Source organism: Channa argus, chromosome 6, assembly GCF_033026475.1.
Source record: "Channa argus isolate prfri chromosome 6, Channa argus male v1.0, whole genome shotgun sequence".
Taxonomy (NCBI): domain Eukaryota; kingdom Metazoa; phylum Chordata; class Actinopteri; order Anabantiformes; family Channidae; genus Channa; species Channa argus.
This window is the reverse complement of record NC_090202.1, coordinates 19,990,906-20,012,969: the sequence shown is the minus strand read 5'-3', so window position 1 is coordinate 20,012,969 and position 22,064 is coordinate 19,990,906. Positions and strand designations below refer to the sequence as shown.

Sequence of the window (22,064 nt, the reverse complement as noted above, 5' to 3'; positions counted from 1 at the left end):
ACATAACACACAATTTTACCACTGATTTAAAATTGAGGGTGCGTACTTGTGCAGTACAGCAGATGTCCACTAGATGGACACACTCTATCGTTCATAGACTTAACGAATGACGGTGTCAGTTCACAGACGCGTCATAATCCTCAGTTGTTTAATCCTAGTTCTAACATAAATGACCACATTTAAAATGGAACTTTAACTCTCAAATACCCCATTAGCAAACCCTGTCCCCTAAAAATAATTTTATTTAATCTAAATGGAAAGTCCCAAAACCTGTTGCATTTGAACACAAATCCTTAGTTTTTATTAAGACTGATCACCCACAGGACACAATCATCCACTGACTTCATTCCCTGTCCTGCATCTTTTGCATGTGTTCTGTTATTATAGATAATTTAACAAGTAGAAATGAGTAGACGGTGCACGTGCACAAACACAACTAAAACATGCCTAATAGTAGGTTTAGATGTGTGAACACAACCAATAATAACTGAATAGCTTCTAATAGATAACACTGTAGGAGTTCAGTGTAGAAGAGTAGAGCTTCTGTGGCCTGTTTTGAAACCGCACTGATTGTTTTAAGAAATACTTAAAAAAAATAAATAAAAGTAATCCACTGGGGATCAGTGCTGCTCCTTCCCCCGAAGAGGATAAATACTGTATGTCTGGTTGATTAGAGACATTTGCTTGTTAAGCACTGATGTCAGTAAACTATTTAGAAACGAAACAGAACACTGATGTGCCTGAGCAAACTTATTTTCATTGAGACCTACTTAGGTAGAAATCCCAGTTATGTTTGATCCATAGATACATGTTTCCCTTTCTCCAATTAGATTCAAATTGTAATCACTGTACTGTCAACATTAAATTGCATTTTATTCAGAAGAAAAGTCCTTATGATCACAAAAGTAGGAGTCTGATTCCAAAACAAGTTTTTATTGGCCAATTTACAGAAAGTGCTGTAGTGACCATTCCAAAGAAAACAGATTGAAAGAATCTAGAGAAAAAAAAGAAGCTAAAAAAATTGTACACATTATACAAGGTTTCAATATTAATTTCACCAGCCTCCTCTTCTAAAACAAATGTCAGGACAACATTAGGGTTTGGGCTGATGCAAACTCCACCAAAGGCTTTTTTTTTTTTTTTTTTTGAAGGGGGGGAGGGGGTATGGGACGTCACAAGACCAGGTGTCACAGTATGAGGAAAAACTCTTCACATGAACACAGAGCTACAGTTACGCATACAGTAGGTTCTCCCAGCTACCACAGGACAGCTGTCAAACTTTCACTAGGGTAAAGATGGACATTTTCCAGTGGTTGCTATTTTTTATTTTTTTATTGAAACCTTCTTTCGTCAGTGGTCACTGCAAATGTTTTTTCAGTAACAAAATGTTCTGGTTTTGTGGATTCTTTGCTATCAAACATTACAGCCACAGCCAGAGATTAATGTCTATTCACCTCAAGGTCAAGCAACCTCTGTTTTCTGATAATGTCAAATGTGACAATGCTTAATTTATTTACTTCTCCGTGCTTTTGTCTTAGTTACACCAGGATCTGATTGCAGTTTTTGTGCACTCTCGTAAACGTGCTTGGAAACAAAGGAGGAACAAACATGAAACAATTTATTTTGCTTTAGTGGTGTGTACAGTATATAGATTAATGTTCATTGTGAGTAGAGCTGAAAGACTTTATATTTGTGATTTAAAAAAACAAAACAAAAAGTATTTTGGTACCACTTTGTTGCCAAAAACGAATAAGATATTGACATGTTCTGAATTCAGGCTTCAATTGACCCAATTAAAAAAACAAAACTGAACAAAAGCAGTTTGTTAACTGCTGGTTTAATCTCCAACAACTGAGAAATGGATCTGACCTTTTAGCTGCTAACTACTGTGCGTTTATCAGAACGAAGAACAGGTTCTGGAAATGCGGCCGATAAAATAGATGCTAAAATGTTAAGGTGAGGGAGCTGGAAGAGCTTCATTAAATATAGTCACTAGCCACCTCATCAAGGACACCTGTAGAGTCTAATGCAATCCCACAGAGCAGCTTGGACACAAATTCTTCTTTAACAAGGTTACAATTTCTGAGTTACAACTGTACAACTGATGAGGCCAAAACATTAGAACCACCTTCATATAATGCAATCCATCATCCACTAAGACCTCAATATTAAACACGTGGTAAAAGGATCACTTTTATATAAGGTTATATCTTTGGATGTTAAAAGCAAAGGTTGTTTGCAGAATCACATTTTCAAAGTTTGACAATGATGTCAGGGTTTGAGAGATTTTGGATTTCTTGACTTTGTCGTTGGAATACCAACCTGTAGACTGTGTTTCTAACAAGTTTACAGGTCTTTGACCACACCTGTGACTAACCTGGCAAATGTTGTGGTCTATTGAGCTGCAGCCCTGCTGTATGATTTTAAACTAATTACCTGCATTTTCACAGGTGAGTCTTCCCTAGTGAAGCTTTAACTGACAGTCACTATGGAGGCAGAGGCACATCCCTCCAAACAAACCTAAATCACTGAACACCGGGCTAGATGACACACACTGATGACTGAGGGGTCAGCTCTGTAAAGGCCCCTGCAGCATAAGGGTTGAGGGTATGGACACACACACATTGACGTGGCTTGTGTTGCTGTGTACAGGTGTAGAGGGGTTGTCTGGGTGGAAAGAGTGAGGTGGATGGGGGGTGGTGGCAGGGTCACCTACTATACTCAATATTTACATGAAAGGAGCATAAAAAAATTTACAAGGAGACTCCTCTGACTATCCCCAAACCCCCAAACTCAGACCCCACAGCCAGTTCTACATGATGTTAGTGACACAATCATATTTTTTTCCTTTTGTTTTTGTGTACCATTGAAAATATTCTATTTCTGTAAAATCACCTGGCTTTGGCCCATAGGGTAGAATAAAGACTGATAAATATCATGAAGTATACAAACTAAAAATAGTCAGTTTCTTCACTTTTGCAACCCAGTATTCTTGGATAAAGACTGTTTTGCAATTTTAAGGGACATCAACTTTATTTTACTAAAGAGTTTGACTGTGTTGTATTAATGGAGAAAAACCATCTCTCAGGGAATGATGTAAATTTGATCGAGGAGAAGTTGTAGTGTCATATCAGCTGTATAAAACGTGAGTTTGTTTGACGAGGCTAATTATAACTCATTGCTCTGTGTGTGTGTGGTATTCCAGCAGGGGGAGATATTACCTCATTTATAGAGCATCAACAACACAAAGTCTGTTTCAATAATCTGATTAGAGGTTTCATATGGATGTTTCACAGAGTGTGTGTGCGTGTAAGTGGCTGTGAATGTGAGTTTCAATAAGATATTGTTGTTTCGTCCCAGTTTTGTCCCTTCTTGCTTGGGCGTTGCATTCTGGGTAGCTGGACATCCACTTCCTCCTCGCTGTCGTCTGACTCAGCACTGGTGATCTCATCCTCTTCTTCATCATCATCCTCTTCTTCCTCCTCCTCCTCACTGGCGTCTCCATGTGCAGCCTGGGGCTCATCCAGGATCTGTGGTGAGTTTTAGAAATGATCAGAAACTAGTTTTAAAAGCAAAAAAAAAAATAAAAAATACCCACAGTAACAATTGCAGAACATTTATGTTCCTGACAGCATCTGTCCACACAACTACAGTTGTCCTACCTCCATCGGGTTGACGATGATCGTCAGAGCCGAGTCGTCCCAGGTTGTGTCCGTTTCTTTGGCTGTCTCGGCCATCTTGACATCCTGCTGGTGGGTTAGGTGGATGCGGTAGATGCCGAGCACCACTGCGACCACCAAGGCGACGATACACATGACAATTACCACAGTCGCAGCACTTGGTACCCCTGACCACCGGATGAGAGAATTGGGTAGAGATGTAAGTGTGGGGGGAAAAAAAGTCATGCTACGGTAACAAAATTTTTTTTTTGAAGCAACAAAGGAAAAAAATAAGAATCCTACACACTGCTGGATATTTGTACCCATTTAAATTTGTTTTGGTCAGAAGACCTTGTACCAGGCAAGAGCATCTGTTTCTTGATCAATGTAGTTTAAAAACAACTGCATTCATTTAGTAGTGTACGTTGGAGGAACTTGAAAGACCCTAAATCCATCCCTGTCAAGAACATTTAAGCAAAATGAGACCTGGTACAATAAGTTAGTGTGTGTATCCATGGTGTGAGCATGTTAACATGCTAACGTGCTAGCTTTGAAAGGCTCTCTTTTCTTCCACATTGCCATGGCTGCTAGCATACAGAATAGAAACGTAACTTGGTCACTGTTTAAACTGTTTCTTGTGTTGCTGGTCTGTTGGCTTTAATTCAGAAAAATAAGAGTTAAGGACTTTTTCAAAAACAAAACTTTTGTGTCTCAGAGTAATACATGTCTGCAAAGCTGTATCATAAACCCTATTTAGCAGCATAACTAAAACATACACCGAGGGATTTCTCTAGATCTAAAATGTTTATTTCTTCTGCTCTGATCTCCAGTCTACTGAAATAACACAGCTTCTCCGTTCATGGCCTCTCTCCACTGGTATCTGCTGGTGTGAGTGTGTGTGTTTAACAAGGGTGAGACTCTCAGAGGACTCTTCAGATGATCATTTGATTCAGTCTAGTTCCCTAGATTTTCACACTAAATCCACAGCCTTTGATCATCCTCCAAGTGAAGCTTCATCCAGCCCATAAGAGCTACTTGGGTGAGTGTTTTCATGCTTACACACACACACACGCGCGCGCCAACATTTTCCACACTGTAGAGATGTCATCTTGATCATTTACATGTGCCATGGCTAAAACTACAACTGGAAATATTTTATTTTTAACTATTTGCCATATGTAGCTCTCTGATTTCCAGCCACTCTCTATTCCTTTGACCTCGTTTTCACACACGCTCTCCGGGACTTTAAGTAGAATCCATTAACGTAATGAATAATTAAATATTGTGTGGTAGATTAAGACCCATGTCTGTCCTCCTCAACATGTTCTTAATATCAGTTCTTCAGATCACTCATGGGGAGGGAGGGGAACAAGTCTGCTGAACAGTACAATAAACAAACTATAAAGCAAAACTGAGCATCTTTACCTCAGGAAGGATAGCGGACATAAAAACCTTTCACATACTGTATTCTAAGTTAAAATTTAGCGTGGGTACGTGTTCGGCTGGTGCCGTGAACAAACACAGGAATCGCACACAGAAACTGAAGGAATTGTTGAAGAAGTCAAGAACTGCCACATGAAATCTACAGATGGTGGAGCACCGGACTCCAAACAGCAGAAAAACCTAAGTAGTTCTGAGGAGAAGGCTCTGCTGCAGGAAGTGAGCAGCAAACGAGCTGTCATGTAGTAGTGTTGCTAGTGGATAGAAAAATGCGCACACACACAAAAGCATGGAGCTATTACCCGTTCAGAGAATGCTGTGTTTGGAGAACGGCACACAACTGAATGTAATAGTAATAGTAGTAAGAAATCCTGATCTAAAATGTGGGGGGAAAAAAGTCAAGTTATCTAAGCAAATCTGCTGTCCAGAGCCCAAAATGCTCAGGACAGTGGTAGCTGAGAGGGAAGACTTTCACCACATTTAATGTTTTAAGAAGCATTTAAATATTGTTAGTGTTGTGTAAATATCATAATAAAAGTAGAACTAAATCAATAACCAGCACTCAAATGTGCAAAGAGTTGTATTTAGTGTGTGTAGATTCTGTTCTTACCTAATAGCAAGTTAGAAAACACTGATGAATGAGTCTGAATGCTCTGACTGCCATGACGTTTGAATTTGTGGTTTTCACTGAAATGTCCCGACCACTTCATGGATTGTTAGTTTGTTCAATCCTATTTCCTTCAGGACTAAGCATTATAGCAGTGATGATGACCACAATTCCCCAAGCGTTTGTCCAGTACTTATTAGCAAATGCTAACAGATTGAGATCCAGTTTGTAGCTCAAAGCTTTGCTATGGTTACATGAAATCTCAGAGCTGCTGTCACAGCTGTAGCTTCTACACCCACTCTTTCACAGCAGGAAAATTCCCTTCTGCATTATTTCTCAGCCAAAACCAAATATGAATCACGTTTACTACGTTAGATGCCGTTGGCGGAGATTGTCTGCAGCCTGTGTCTGGACTGCAGAACCGTTTTATTCAGACTAGGACTGTATCAGAACTTTTTTGCATACAAATTTGTTGTGTAGTTGAATTTAGTTTTCCTGTTTTACATTGTTTACTACCTGACTTCACTGTAGCTCTGCTGAACATGTATAATGATGTGATATAATCTGATCTCACAGAATGAGTTATGAGTACGCAGAGTTAAAAATAGGTCAGTTGAAAAAAGTGAAACTAAATTACTGAAACTATTTGTTTACAAAGGAAAGCTAGGAGGCTACTGTCTTCTTACCTGAGCTGTGAGTGGAGTAAAAGTCATGAATCATGGATGGATGGTGGACCACCTGCATGTACTGAGGTGCTGCTACCATATGACTGACATGTTCTGCAGCTTCTGCGTTATGAAGTACGCTCACCTGGGTTGGAAACAGGACAAGAGAAATTGATCCAGCTTAACATTTTACAGTCTGTCCATTAAGTCAGAGTTTCACTTAAACTTTTGTCAGCTCAGTACAGTAAAGGGGAAATGTAAACCACAGAGAATCTTTATGAACTGGGACAGAAGGTGTGTGTGAATGTTCCTGCTGCCAGTGAAGCCTCATTTACTGTGGAGCAGTTCAGGGTGTCTTCAATATAAACTGGTCATTGAGTCTTATTTTTAAATGTCCAACCAGGTTTCATCAGTGTGTTCAATCTGCACTGCGCCTTTAGCTAAAACGTTTGTGTTGAAGCGGTTGGTGATAACACATTTGTTATCACAAAGTGTTTTTTTGCATATCTGTGGTATTGCAAATACAGTATATATCACTTGATTGCCTGCAGAGGCTCATTTGTATATTTGTGTTGCCGGAGCCCGGAGCTGACTCAGCTCAGTCACTTTGCCAGTTCAAGCCGTTGAGTGGTAAAAATCAGTATAGCCTGAATTGGCATCTAGCAAATGTTTGCGACAGTCATCAGTGATATGTACATGGTCATTTATTATTTTCCATCTGCTTATCAAAGTTATTTCTTTGATTATTGATTTAGTCAATGTCTATAAACTTAAAAAAATAGCCCACCTCACAGCTGTATGCCTCCAAGTGGACACTTGTGTCAAGTCCCCTGTCGCTTACACAGAGGCATTAAAATGCTCAAACTTATATTTGGGCAACAAGAACCAGTGAGAATTTGTTGTTTTTGCTTTTATATGTCCAATTGATTATCTGTTTATAGTGATACATTTTTTTTAGATAGATTTATCAACAAGTTGTTATTGACCTCCAACATTATATTGACGTTCAGCAGCAGATGCCACAGACTATACATTAATTGATTAGTAAGATGAATATTAGCACCAAAGTGAAACTTGACCTTTAAAAAGACATCAGCGAAGCCGTTCTTCACACTGACCTCAAGGTTGAACTCATTGCTTGTGTAGCGTCCATTGAGCTCCGAGCAGGTGAGGCGAAACCTTCTCTCTGTTAGTTGTCCAGGCTGCCAATTGTAGAAGTGGACCTGTCTGATCACCTGCTCGTAATTGGACATAGAGTCTACACCTGTGAAGGAGACAGAGACCAACATAGTGGGTTGTTTTGGGGTTAAGTCAGAACGTTTTAGACAGCAGTGGTGAATTAATGTACCCTTTTCATGGACACAACTTTCTAAGAATACACCAGATGTGTAATTACCATAGCAACCTACCATATATGGACATGCCAGAGGTGGAGTTGGTGGCATCGAGGTGCTTTCCCAGCAGAGCCCTTCGCTGCAGTTGGAGAGACTCCTGCCCCGGCCTCAGCTCCTCCCCCAGCACCAGAATATCGCAGTAGTCCAAGTTGTGAATGATCTCCTCCAGCACCCCGGGGCGACGTGCTACACCACATATACACACACACAGAGCTATAATTCGCTCTGAAGAAGATCAGAATGTATTTTTTTGAACATGTTCTCATCTTAATTAGAAGCCCATTTCCATTGAAGTCACTGTAGCTCACATACCTTTGCTATCTCACAAAATTAAGCTAATTATTACAGTTGATCAAATTAACTATTCCACACAGTATATGTCTTATTGTTGATGTCATTCCAAAGTTTGTGGGAGAAAAACCTGAACACTTTGAAGAACCATAAGTCAAACAGCACAGAACACAACACACCTACTTCCTGACTCCAATTACTCGTCAACCCTCAGAACACAGACAGCGCCATGAGCTGATCTAGTAACAAGTCCCCTCAGACAGCTCCCATCACAGCAGTGCTGGGTGGCTGCTGGGGCTCTTTGACAGTCTGCTAAGAGTTAGCTGCCATTTCTCTCTGCTGCCCACCTTCGTCCTCACTCTATGCTCCCACGCAACTGACTCGGGTATGCACATGTAACTGTTTCCCAGTGGAGAAAGGTCGATGTGGTGTCTGTGTGTAAATAATTCGTCATTCGTTTGGAGGTTTTCACTTACTTTTTTTTTTTTTTTTTTTTAACACTGAAGCATGAACTATTTCTCCCTAATACAGAATTGAAGAAAAAGGTTTTGTGTGAGGACTCGGCCTCTGTAAGTAAATTAACTAAAACATTATAAGAAGTGGAGGAAATGCGGCACTGGTATAAATATGCCTACAGCAGACTCTCTCTGAAATCAGATTGGCTGTACAAAATGTAGACCAGTGAGGGAGGCGCCAAGACAAAGACCTACTGTTAGTTAAGGAGTTACAACAACTATTGCTTGGACTTGAACATTTTAGGTGGCCAAAAACATATGACTTTAAGTGTTGCTGGATGACTCTGCTGGAGGTTTAGCACATTACCATTTACCATTTTTTAATCTCCAGCTTTTTTGTGTTTGCAATTTATGATTAATGCTGCTTTGACAAAAACAGAACTAAAGACAAGGAAAACAAGTGAAATAGCACAGGCTAGAGTACACTAATCGAGCTGGGATGTCCCAAGAACTGTTTCTGTGATCATTCAGCTGATCAGAGCTTGGGTGTGGGCGGGTTCCCTGGAAAGAATTACAAACCACATAAGAAACGAGATGGAGACTGAGTGAGGGTCAAAAGCCTGGGACTAAAGGAAGAGCTAAGGGCAACACGAGCACTACCAACACAAATGTGTCGGCATTAAAGATGAGTTAAAAAAAGAATTGATGACCTTGGCTTTAAGTAAAGGCATCAGGCTGTGCCTCCAAAAGATACTGTATGTGTCAGAGAGAGGGGTGATGCGATGCTAAGCAGGCTCAATACAAAGATAAATGAATGACAGAGAGACAAAGCATGGAAGCGGGTGAAGGGGTGATTAACAGGGTCCAAAAGAAACTTATTGCATGCCCTGCAAAAGAAATATGCGATTTATCTCAAAATCCTTTAAGCCTTGAGAGAACACAAAATCTGCTCATTATGGAACTTCGTCTCACACACACGCTCTCTTCCCATCTCTCTGTCTGTCTTTCTTTTTAATTCTGTGTCTTTCTCTGGCTTCCAGCTAATCTCTTCCCCCCAGCTGCAGTCTCCATTTCACCGACAGAAAGAGCTCCACCGACTCCTGAAAGCAATGCCTCTTACTGCTCTTCTTCCTCCGCCGCATTACACACAATGGAAGACTAAAACCTCCCTCTCACTCTGCTTATCTACTCCTAATTGGCTGCGAGCAGTAGGGCCCGGGGCCAAGCAGGGTTGAACAGCCCGTTCCTGCCTTAGTGGTCAGATTGCAGGTCGAGACTACAGCCGCACCATACTCATTTGCCTCCAGTCAAGATGGCGTGACCTGAGGAATCAGGCTTCTGGTAGGCAGCAGGAGGACGTTTGCCATTATACAGTGACAGATGGGATGATACAGAAACAGTGGAGCGGCTAATTCTTATAGACCTGCGTGGAACACTGTGGACTCTGCAGCAGGACTCAACATATTGGCGAGGCCAGCAGAGCTGTATGGAACAAAAGGCTCTAGCTTCCACTGCAGATTACTGCGGGTGAGAAGAGGCACTTGTCCTTAGCTGTGGTATGTGGGTGACACAGCTCTATATGCAAACCAGTGGTACATTTTCTGCAAAAACTAGTAACTCGAAGAGTTCTACTTTAATTTATGTACATAAACACAATACAGTTGTTAATCACCTATTACTATTTTACACACAAGTTGTTCAGAAAATATGATTCATAGCAGACACATTACAGTATTAAAGTAGTTACAATAATAAAGTGCTTACTTGGTGCATTAATTCACTGAATAAAAAATATTTTTATAGATGTAACATGAAAATGATTGTTTTACCGCATGAGCCAAACACTTTTTTTTTATAGCTTGTGGGTTATCGGTCTGTGCTGAGCCACCTACAACACATCAGCATTTCATTAGTGCTTTTCTGAAGGCTTTGGGAAAGAGCTACAAATAGAAAACCTTCAAGGTTTAAAAGTCATAATACAAAGACTGATAACTGATTACTGACCTTGTTGGCAATATAAATCGGCCTTATAGCCTTCTGTTTTTATCATGGTGGTCTATGTGGAAAATGCCTTCTTGGGCTGCAAAGAGTTTTTATATTTGTTGTTGCCATCCGACAAGTAATAACTGAGACAAGGCTGTGTCCAGATGTCTTTAGATCTAATCTCTTTCCTCTTCTTGTAAAATACCTTTGATGACTCCTTTCAAACTCAGGGCCATGTAGCCATCATTGATTTGAGTTGTGTATTTGTAGTTGTGGTCTAATTTATTAACCGATATAACAATATGGGTGAATGTATGTGGGTGGAGGGAAAAAGCTTTGTATCACGTTGCTGAATTAGCTATTTGTTTGCTCCTGTACCAGTCCACAAATTCTGTTCCGAGAGGATCAAACTTGTCTTTCACTGTGAATTTGCTAATGTAAATACAAGAGGAACAAGTTCAACATTACATTTACTTTTACCAAGTTGAGAATTTGATAGCGAGAGCTAAAGCACAACTTTTGTTTTCTTCAGTTCACTGAGCGTGCAGGAGTGTGAGATGAAAGAGGCGTTTGCTGCTGTTGATTTGCAGTCTCATGAGGTGTTATGAAATGTTGAGCCTTCTCTGAAGGTTTGTTTTGATGGGACTCAGGTGGCACTGCATAGGCTATGAGACTTCATGAATGAGTGAACACATTATCAATATGTAAAACTGCTTAAATATTTAGTCAAGACAGACTTCTACCTGTAGGGAGGCAGCTATCTCCTACTTTGTGCTTAAACTTGTATAAGGTTGTCACTGGATAGTATTCACTGCAACTGAAAGTGTATCATTTTACCTTTAAAAAAAAAACAAACAATAAGTAAACATGCACAAGTGACCAAAGCATACTTGTGAAACAAAAGGTCAAACTGAGGATCCAGAAGAAATCATTTTTTTTTGCCTCAGGGTTTAAAGTGACCTATTCCTCCAGCACTGTAGCTGATTCTGAATCTGACTGCTGTATTTGGCCTAGAGTGATGTAGATGCAAGAATATAGCAGATTTACACTGAACAGAATAAGTAGCTAATGTTGCAATAAGGTTCTGATCCCTCACTGGCTTCGCGTACTGACCGGTGTGTTAAAATGATGATGCTAAACCGATGTGCAGATGTTAACACTTCATACCTGTGTGATGTGCGGTGGGATCCGCCCTGGTCACTGTGCTGATGATGTGGAGATCCTGGAACAGAGCTATGCCATCCAGCTCTCTGAGGTCAGACGCCGGCCAGTTCAGCCTTTCCACACCAGTGATGGTAATCCTGGGCTCACTGGGCTGCAGCACCATCACCACCGCATCGATGTCAGGGATGGTGATACATGTGTCTTCACCAAAACACCTTAAGGTGGAGAGGGGAAGAAGGCACGTTATTGTTATTACTGTCCAACTTGCTGCTAACTTGTCCCGTGACATTTTACCAGATGATCCTCTATAGCTGTTCAGGGTTTGTATGGTATATTTATCGTAGTAGTACACTATAAACAATGTGGTAACTCTTGTAGTTGTGTCTTTGCAGCTTAGTAACTGCTTCTTTAAACATTTTCTCAAGATCATATTTTAGCTTTTTGCTGCTTTACTATATCCCCATTTTCACATTTTAAAGACAATCACTGTTGTTTTTGCTATATTTTTGGGGATTTTCTGTTACTGAAGAGTGGACACTAATGTTTTGTTGTGTTCACTTATACCAGATGTCTTCAGAATGCTTATTTGGCTGTTTGCCCTGGGATGCACAAATGTGCAATTTTCTTATAAATAATTACATTAAATATTTAGCATACAAGCAGATGCATCTGCTGTTAAATCAAAATTTTGGCATATGCCAAACTTTCCTTTTAACCTAGAAAATGTTTGAAGTGCTTACTGGACTCACAGGGTACAAATTGTCCTTCAGGGGTGTATGACAGTATCGTCAAGTACATTTCTTTATTTTAATCTTCTGGCTGATTTCACTCAGCGTAGCTAAAGCCAGATCAGTGATGAGAAGGTCATACCATTTAAAAGGACCATCTAGCCTATGCACAGAGGAGCACTTCAGAATGTTTTATAAACTAAATCTGGCCCTCGCACAAGCTGCTCTATATCCATCCAGCATCTGAATGCAAAACGGTGGAACTTCACATCAGCAGCTAATATGACTTATTAACAGCAACAGGACCCCATGCTGCTCTAAAACCCTCAGCTGTTGAGATCAAATCCAGACCAAAGTGCATGGAGTTGTTCAGGGGGTAAAATAGTCCGTCAGTGCTCAGGCAGCAGACAGAGACCATCACCAGCCTGCTGTGTTTTCATATGTGCATGTCTGCCTTCCTGTCAGTGTGTGATAGCATGTGTTTAAATGTACAGCATCCACTGGCAACCTTGAATGGACAAACGCATATCAGCATATCAGGCCTTGAGCTAGCTAGCTGTGAGCTCACAACAGAGCCACAAAGCAAACACACACACACGCACAAAAGAGTGCCGACATCTGACTCACAACTATTTTGATGCTTTGGTTGATAATACCCACAGAGTAAAGAGTGTAGGTGACACATCAGTCAAAGGGAAAGAGACATTAAAACGAGCGAGAGAAAAGGGTGTTGAGAGCAGTGGGGGTGGTTGAAAGCTGAACAAACAAGCCAATTCTTTTTTTTTGTTTTTACATTTTACCGAAGGCCTTTTAAGCACACAAACATCTGTCAGTGGGAGGGACATCAATGCTTTCTTTCCCTACTGTAGCTCTATAACCAGAACAAGAAGGAATCAGAACAAACTTATTTCCTGCATTGGGAAAAACGGCCACATGATTTCATCTGTTAGCCATTCTGTAGTTCCTCACCTGCATTCAGATGTAAAGCAGGCATACATCAAAATGATCGTTCTCCATACATTTTCCTGACTGTAGCTGCGTAGGTTTAAGTGAACAGATGCCTTTATCTACCTTTAAAAGTCAGTTACACTGATGCCTTATAAGCATTTTAATCCTGTTGGATTGTGGGAGGAAACCAGAATCTAATTAGCACATTACATTACTGTAGGGAACACAATGGCAACAGATTAGAGCATTATCGCTGTGTAACCCCCGCATTAACTGGCCCCTTTATAACAGACATTTAATGGCTAAAACTGAGATACACTGCTTATGAACTACCATCATTTGTGTCATAAGTAACAGCGATAATGTCAGACAGCTGTAATTTCTACATCTATAAAATGTAACACGTTGCATTCTAATGACAATGGACTGAAGGTGCTGTTTGTTCTGCACATTTACATTTCTAGTGTAGTTCAACATTCAGGAGTCTACTTACTGACACTGACTTAGCTGAGTGAAAAAGAGCAATTTCATACTTATTTTCTTTATTTGTTTTATTTTAATCCTCAAAACTTTCAGGTTCCCTGGCTGGCACCTGAATGAAAAACTAATGTATGTATTGTCTTTTAACCCCCACAGTCAGTTGTGAGGCCAAGGTTTAAGCCAAATACAGGTTTGGGGCATTGTGTAATCTTTCCCTTTCTTTCCTGTGGTGATGGCCCTGGTGTGTGTCTGTTCGCTGTTCAGCCACTAAGCCATTGTTGTGAGCAGTGGGAGATACAGACTCAGTGATGCAGGGAGACGGCTGCTGCGTGGGCCTGCTGAGATGGAAAAAAAAAAGAAAAGAAACTGGAGCCAGTCCAACTTAATTATAACGAAATATGACAAGGGAATCTAAAAGGGCTGTTGCTAAGATTAATGCCAGTTACTTTTATTTTCTTAATGCCTGAAGTAATCGCAGTTATTAGGCATCAGCATAAAACAAATGTAATTGCATTTGAGGAAATTAATTAACACATCTGTCTATTTGTTCAGTGATACTGTCTGTGACAGTTGGGCGGAGTTGATAGGAACACTTGCTGACTGGTTATGGTGGGAGGCCATGTCTCGGCCCCTCACAGTCGAGCTAATTCAGTGGCAGCTGACCTTTAGCAAAGCTGTGTTGTATCAATATAAAGTATAGAGAATAAAAATTAAAATGCGTTAATGTGTTTCTTATTACACTCCTACGAATGAAAAGTAATCTGTGGTTTCTCTCTCGTATAACTGAAAACATTTACCTTGTTAAGCACATATTGTACTGCATCTCCGAACACCTCTTTCATCAGGTGCTGAGGTGCAAAATCATCTGCATTATACACAGCCTTGTGAATCCTTCTCATATAATGTTAGCATTAACTTGGCAATAACATGGACACATTTAGTATGAAAGCCCCTGCATTTCAATACCATTAGCAGTTAATTCAGTAGTATCACTTTAGTTTCTTTAATGCCAAACTGCCAAATACTCAGTCTGAGGTCTTCGCCTGTAACAACTGAACAACTAGAGAGGACTAGGTTTATCTGTAATCCCCAAAACTCACAAAACGAGTGAGAGCTCTTCTAAAACCACCAGCTGACCTTGAATCAGATCCAAAATCTCCCAGTTAGAAATGGTCATCATGATGGATATGAATCAAATTGTATTTCAGAATCAGGACCTTCAGTAGTTTATCTGAAGCAAGTAACAGTAGGAAAATAATCTGTGCCAATGTCAGTAGGCTGTTAATATGAAAATATAAACAAATGATAAACAGAAATATTTGTACTACTTACACAGCATGTTTGGCAGAAATACTTGATAAACCCAGACTAAATAAGTTCAGTGTAGTACTCTGAGAAATAAAAACTGCTAAATGTCTTTTTAGAGGGGGAATAAACAGTGGGGTATTTTATTTATGTTGACAGTTAAAAAAAACATCAAACATATGTATTTACTTGTGAATACTTATTCAGTAAGTGTAGTCTCTAAGCCACTCTCCACGCAAGCCCACAAGGGTTGTTGTTAAGATTAGTGCTGTTTGCTTAATTATTTTCTCTGCGCCTGCAGTAATTGCAGTTAAGTGTCAGCAAGAAACAAGTTTAACTGCATCGCCAGGCTTTATTTAACATCTATGTATTTGGGGAGGAGTGATGGTGTCTGTGGCCGTAGTTGCTCATGTGTTAACTTAGTTTTATTATCTGAGCTTGATGTGCTAAACCGGGAGCTTAAATGAACCTTATCAATGCTTGTGAATGGGTGCCCACCCCATTTTTAATTAGTGAGACTAGGCTAATTAAAATGATCACAGTTCAGGGTGTACCTAATAAATTGACAACTGTGTGTCTGCGAGTAGTATTTCATGCTCTTTTCATCACTTCTACTTACTCGGGAATGCACATAACCATAGTAACTACTGTACGAGTCAGCAGTCTGTGTAAAAAAAAAAAAAAATCAAAGATTAAAAAAAACATTAGCAATGACACAAGCTATGCTGTAATTAGCATAATGTATTCCTTGCTAATCGATGTGCCGCTAGCTAAAATGGCAGCCTGTGTGCATGCGCGCACACAAACACACACACTTCTGCAGTTCCTCTGGATGTGCATCAAACCCAACAAGGAGGGCGGAGAGTGAACCCCCAGGGCTGTGCTGCAGGGGTCTACATATATTTAAAACAATCATGAATTTTAATGGTAATCCACCAAGGGAGGCTATTTTACCAGTCTCTCTTCCTCTCACTCACTCACACTCTCTCTCTTTGTATCTCTCTGTCCTTCATTCCTCTGGCAAAACCCAGCCAGAATTATTAAAACATAACATGAAAATGTAAAAACAGGCCCCTGGTGGTGACAGCAAACAGAAAGGGTTGTATTAAAGGAGAAGAAACATGGCAACAGAGAAAAGGAAAGAGAGAGAGATAAGGAGTGGAAGGGATCAGTGTGTATGAATAGAATTATATATCAGTCAGGCTGTAATATCTGCAGTGTTGTCTTAACACTTAACAGAAGTGTCAATGTGGGTTAACACGTCTCATATCCGAGAGAAAAGAGTTAGAAAAACAGACACAGGAGGAGAGGATGAAAGAAACTCGTATGAGCATATATAGAAAGAGGAGACAAGCCAAGGTAAAAGGAAGTAAAATGGAAGAGAAAAACAACTGTTAAGACAAGAGAAGTAATGGAAAAATACATACTGTACGGCAGTGGAGATGTGCAGGCGTCGGATGCCTGGTGTAGGAAACTGGCGCGAATTGATGTAGGAAACCTTCCTCACAGCAGCGTTCATGTTCTCCAGGTCCTCTCCCTCCATTACCAGAATAGACTGGGCTGGGTTAAAGTGGAACTATGGTAAGAGAAAACAAACATTTAAGATGATAACATATTAATGGGAACTAGGCTTTCAAAAGTACACCAACAGCAAATGTCTGCATACAGAAAGTCCCCCATCGTGTTTTTTGGTATGTGCAGCTTAAACGTGTCATACAGTACATACTAAACACAAAGACAGCGGATGTTGCATGAGGTCATTTAATGTGTGTGGTCAAAATGTAATCATTTTGCAAGCTGTCTTGATAAAAGGTCTAAACCTTTTGAGAGCATGTGACAAATATGTTCGTTTTTTTGTCTTCTAAGCTTTTCACTAAACAGTAACATAAACCTCAACTTGCAGAGACTTGAAACTTGAATCCGTCAAAGCAAACATGGTGTTTGTCTTTGACTATCCAAAGCAGATCTGATGTTCACTGTGATAGATAACCTGGTAGTTTCAGGCCTGTGCAGATGAATTTTTATACTGTGGAGAATGGCTCCATCAGTGGCTCCCTAAAACACAGGATGGATGGAAGAAAATGTCAGTGAAAGGAATATGTATGCGGAGTATGTTGTAGTAAATAACCCCAAGCATCAAGGGACTAAAGAGGAATATTCAGCAAACTGTCCTCACAAGTATTCTTGACAGAGGTGGAGATGTACGCTCTGCAGTGTTTGATGGTTGAAATTTGAGGGCTTGCTTCCTTTAAAGAGAGTTTAGTGGTCTCCTGCTAGAAGTACACTGAGTGTCTCCTATTTTCTAAAACTGGCCTTAAGCAGCAGGGTGACAGCAGTTCAGCACTCCATGGGCTTCTCCAGAGACCCTCTCCCCCGTCATTATCCCCTTCACACTACTTGTCTCTTGCTGTGTCCTTTCATATTCTGTTGTCCTTTGCCATACTTGCTGTACCTGTCTTGACCACCCTCTGTCACTCCATTCCTACCCGTTCTTCCTCTCTGATTGTGCAGTGCCAGCCCTCCAGCTGCTTGGCTGAAAGCTGTCTTTAGCCATCCCATGGACTTGTAGGGGCCAAGTGTGTGACTAAGAAGAAAATGAAACCGCTTTCAAAAGATAAACTACATTAGAGAAGATGTCCTCTTCTCTGCTTCTCTCCTGCCCTCTGCCATATCACCCAACTGATCCCATCTTGACTTCTCAAAAGGCTGGCAAAGATCTCTTTGCTGCAACACAGCACAACATAGCTCTGGAGGGAGCAGGAGAGAGGAAGACAAAAGAGCTGAGAGCTAAGGGTGGGTGGTTGTACAGAAGGACAGCTTTGCATCTTCATAAACCCCCATCTATCTTGTTTGCCCTCTATCTTCCACAGTGGAAGGAGATGGATTATCTGTGCCAATGAAAAGATGGTAGCAGTGGAGGAGTTTCAAGGAAACCAACCGGTGATTTAGCTGTGCTGATTTAAAGAAATGGTATTTTGTGTCAACTGGGATCAAAATGTGTGTTTTGGTGTGTATGCAGACACCAGCTGTTGAGCATATACACTCACTGTAGTCAGGGGGGCTGTTAGAAAACCAGCACAAAGACCTTTTAATGTTTTTGTGAATGAGTCACATTATGGGAAATTGACATACTGTATTTGTGTATTAGAGATGACTTATACCACTGTCATGTCTGCATAGCATAAAAGTTTGGCAGAAAGACTGGAAACAGCTACCAAGGCTCCTTCCCTAAAGGAACAAAACCAACTACCAACGCCTCTAAAATGAACTTACTAATACCTTATATCCTGTTTGTTTAAATTGCACAAACATTTGAGCTTACAGTATGTTTTAAACTTTTTTTTTTGCAGGGAGCAGTGACTTACCATCAATGTCACATAACTTAAAGCATAAGAGCAAATAACTATTTGTATTAAACTTATTGCTGTAAAGTGATCTATATTATTGTAAGTGTGACGGATTTGTCAAATTACTTTTATGAGAACCAACTATTTAGAATGATGGAGGACTTGTCCCACATGTCTCTTTCTCTGTGTGTGCATACCTTTATGCTCTTATCCAGGCTCTCCAGAGAGTTAATGTCCAGACCCTCTTTGCAGGCTTGAAGACAGGAAATAACTTTCTGACTCTCGATCTTCCCTGGTCGGATGGTCAGTCCAGATAGGCTGCCACGAAAGTACTGAGTGAAGCGTGGCTTAGTCACCTCACCACCTACACACGTATACAAATAAGAAAAATAGTTCACAATATGTCTTTTTGAAATTGAAGTTTATGGTGCCACTATAGAAAATAAGCAGTATCTGCTTTCGTGTTTTGCACACAATGTGCAAACCAGACAATGGCACTGTGGACAAAAAAACTGGAGGTAATTAGAACAACCTGTACAATGCAGTGCTTCTTATGCACTAATATTATCATGCTAATTGGTTTAACTGATTAATACTGTATAGCCAGTGAAATAAATGAAACAAATCCCTGTTTAATCAACTCCAATGTATGTATGTTTGTGGTCATACAACATTATCAAAGTAATAGTAACACTGCCCACTCTTTCATGATAAATGAGTCCTGATGACCAAATTATTCATGTTTTGTGTTCCCATTCTGTGACTAAGCAGCAGGGTGCTGCTGTAAAAGTGCAAGTGCAACTCAGCCGGCTCATCCAGGCTAAATAAAGGTAAGGGAAAAAGTCAACACATTTAAAATATGTCCTCTGAACTCCGTAAAGGCCAATACCAGCAAGAGGAGTCTCCAAACCACTCATTAGCTGAAAGGTTACTAGCTCTGGGTATGAAAACTTCACCTTTCCATTCCTTTCCTTTCCTTTTATTTATTTCCCAACTTCCCCTTCCCTTCCCTTCTTCTGCCATCTCCCTTCTAATATTGGCAGGAATCTACCATAGCACTAAAAGTATAGAGCGGTTTATTCATCTAATAACATTTGTTATAAAAACAAAACCCCAATTTGTTCATACATAATACATTAAAAGGATGAAATAGAGAATGACAGAAGAGCAAAGATACAGGTGTGAAGCATAGCAGAATGAACCTTATGTCTGTCTCTCTGTCAATTTATCCATCTAGCCTCTCAGCACACATCGGTGACAATTTGTGACTTCACACACCCGCTCAAAAGTGAGTACGGGAGGGAAGAAACAAACAGTCAATTTTATGTTTATTTTTGAACAGGTACTACATGTTACTAAGAGATGCAGCATATGAGGGACAACCCCTGCTAGACCCCAATCACAAGACTGGGAGAAAATGAACAGTCAGTCACTTAGATGTCAATGCATTTAGAACCACTGCAGAGATAGAAGAGCATATTGGATTTGGAATTAATATATACATTGCTCAAAAGTACTCTCTAATCTCACAGCCAACTGCTGAGGGTTCACCCCCAACATTTAGTATACACTGCTCTTGACCTTTCTTCCTAGCGGGAGTATGAACCGTATTTGGACAGTATTGGTACCCCAGATACAAAAAATGTTATTAATAGCTGCGTCCAGCCAAGCAAGTGGGACTGCCTCAAGAGTGCATGAACAGGCTGTATAAATTAGTTTACCTCCTTGTACAATTTATTGTATATCTGGTTCAGCTGATCCTGCCAATTGTTCGCATTATTACCATGTAATCCCTTAAATACAACCTGTGTGGCTTCCAGTGAGGCCGCAAACATGAGACATGGGCGTCTCACAGCTCTGTTCAGGATCCAAAACACTGTCTTGCTGCAGACAATACCATTTTAAACACTACCTGTGCCCCATGGGTTGAAAACTATACGGTCATTTCACGAGGCTATGTCGGATGGGTGTCTATGGCACATTGAGAAGGACAGTGTGTGGATACTGGAGGGCCTCTGGGTGATTGATGTGGTGGAAGCCAAAGCAGTGACAGCGAAATTTGTCTACGTCAGTTACTATGCCATGAGTAAAAATCATGACCCAGCTTTGTCAAGAGCAAGACAGAAGTGCTTCATTCACTCTTTCTTGACCTTTAGGACCTAAAAGTGTTACCACTATACTGTAGGTCTGAAACCAAAGACTCTACACAAACAAAGGTAATTCTGACTGCAGCAGATAGACTAAAACGCCACATCTTATGAAAAGCTGAATTCTCTAATTATGATTTGCTTACTGTACACCACAGTGTCTGAATTTATGTGGGCTACTTTAATCCTTATTAAATCACTCAGACAGAAAAGGAAAGGACAGGTTGAAGTTTAAAGGTGAAGGAAGCATGTATATGTCTATATGTCTTTAAAATAACTGCTTTCTTGCCAAACCTTTGTAGTAAGTAACTAAGGTAATGGACAAGATCCGAGGGACACTATCAACACCCGATTAGATTTGCTGCTTGGGAAGTCTTCAGTTCTTGGGGCAGCTACAGATCAAAGTGTTATTGGGAAAGCACTCATGCTAGTGCCTTACATCGCAGCTCTGCTCTCAGTGCTATTTGAGTGGCACAGGAAGGACTGCAGTCACTTCAGACCTTTAAGTTAGAATCATCTCTATGATTACTGACCGGCAGGTACATTACACACTATAGCCAGCTCTGCTCTGCCCCGTGATCACCCTTAGAGAGCAGACAATAAAGTAAACCAACCCTGGTCAGTGTTACAATTGCCACAAATATTTGTTAGTCAACATCCTGAAAGCTTCTTCTAGATCTTCTGCATTGTGGAATAATTTTCTTCCTGTGACATGCAATGTAAACCCCAGTATTTTAGCACAATATCAAGTGTGTAGCCATCAAGAGCCCACTGAGGACTCCTTTTAAAGGATTCTTCCTCTAAAATGAAGACTGAATTTTCAGTCAACTGAATCTGTCAGTGTTACCTTCACTATCTGCACGTTGATGTGGCACAGTTTTTAGATAGATGATTCTATCTGCCAGTGACATGTGAGCAGCTAAGTAGACATTTAGTAGAAATGAGAAGCCTGTTTTTAGTGTCTATTGCTGCCTGATATTAAGAAACAATTATTTCAAAATTTGATAGGAATTTCAATTGGTGTATCTACTACAGCTCCCATTGTAAATTGCAATATGTGCCATCATGTACAATGGAAATCTGGACAGCAGTATAAATGGTTTATTTGCTTCTCCCTGCACTGTAAATGTCAGCTACTATTCCAGACGCACATTCATCCTGTCATTGTGGTTTATGTTGACAATACTGTATATCAGTCGTACAGTAAATATGTATATCCACACTTCCTTGTGTGGTACTGTCCGCACTGATCTTTGTTATCTCCTGCTTAAGCTCATTACCCTGCCAGGTGCCAAATAGTCATAAAACCACAAGATCACATTAGCACTGACATACATCAAGCTATGTCTAACCCATTCTCCTCTTCTCTTAGGCTTCACCTGCTCTCCCTCCTTTACTCAGTTACTCTTTTCTTTCATCTGTCCTACCTGCTCTTAAGATGTCCACTTACA

General features: G+C 40.3%; 1 protein-coding gene and 1 long non-coding RNA gene across 2 annotated transcripts in view; one reads left to right on the top strand and one right to left on the bottom strand.

The window, feature by feature from the left end:
* Positions 1-917: 917 nt before the first annotated feature.
* Positions 918-22,064, bottom strand: part of LOC137129022 (calsyntenin-2-like) — a 203,302-nt gene continuing 182,155 nt past the window's right edge. The window contains exons 10-17 of the mRNA XM_067507802.1: positions 18,664-18,830; positions 16,547-16,695; positions 11,662-11,873; positions 7,781-7,951; positions 7,490-7,635; positions 6,393-6,516; positions 3,663-3,847; positions 918-3,530 (exon numbers count right to left, since the gene is read on the bottom strand). Of these exons, the coding sequence (XP_067363903.1) occupies positions 3,333-3,530; positions 3,663-3,847; positions 6,393-6,516; positions 7,490-7,635; positions 7,781-7,951; positions 11,662-11,873; positions 16,547-16,695; positions 18,664-18,830 (1,352 nt within the window). The 3' untranslated portion in view covers positions 918-3,332. The remainder of the gene's footprint in view (positions 3,531-3,662; positions 3,848-6,392; positions 6,517-7,489; positions 7,636-7,780; positions 7,952-11,661; positions 11,874-16,546; positions 16,696-18,663; positions 18,831-22,064) is intronic.
* LOC137129023 (uncharacterized) lies at positions 3,756-11,721 on the top strand. The gene is made up of 3 exons (XR_010914671.1): positions 3,756-3,879; positions 4,490-4,698; positions 9,552-11,721. It is a non-coding gene; the product is annotated as an uncharacterized lncRNA (long non-coding RNA).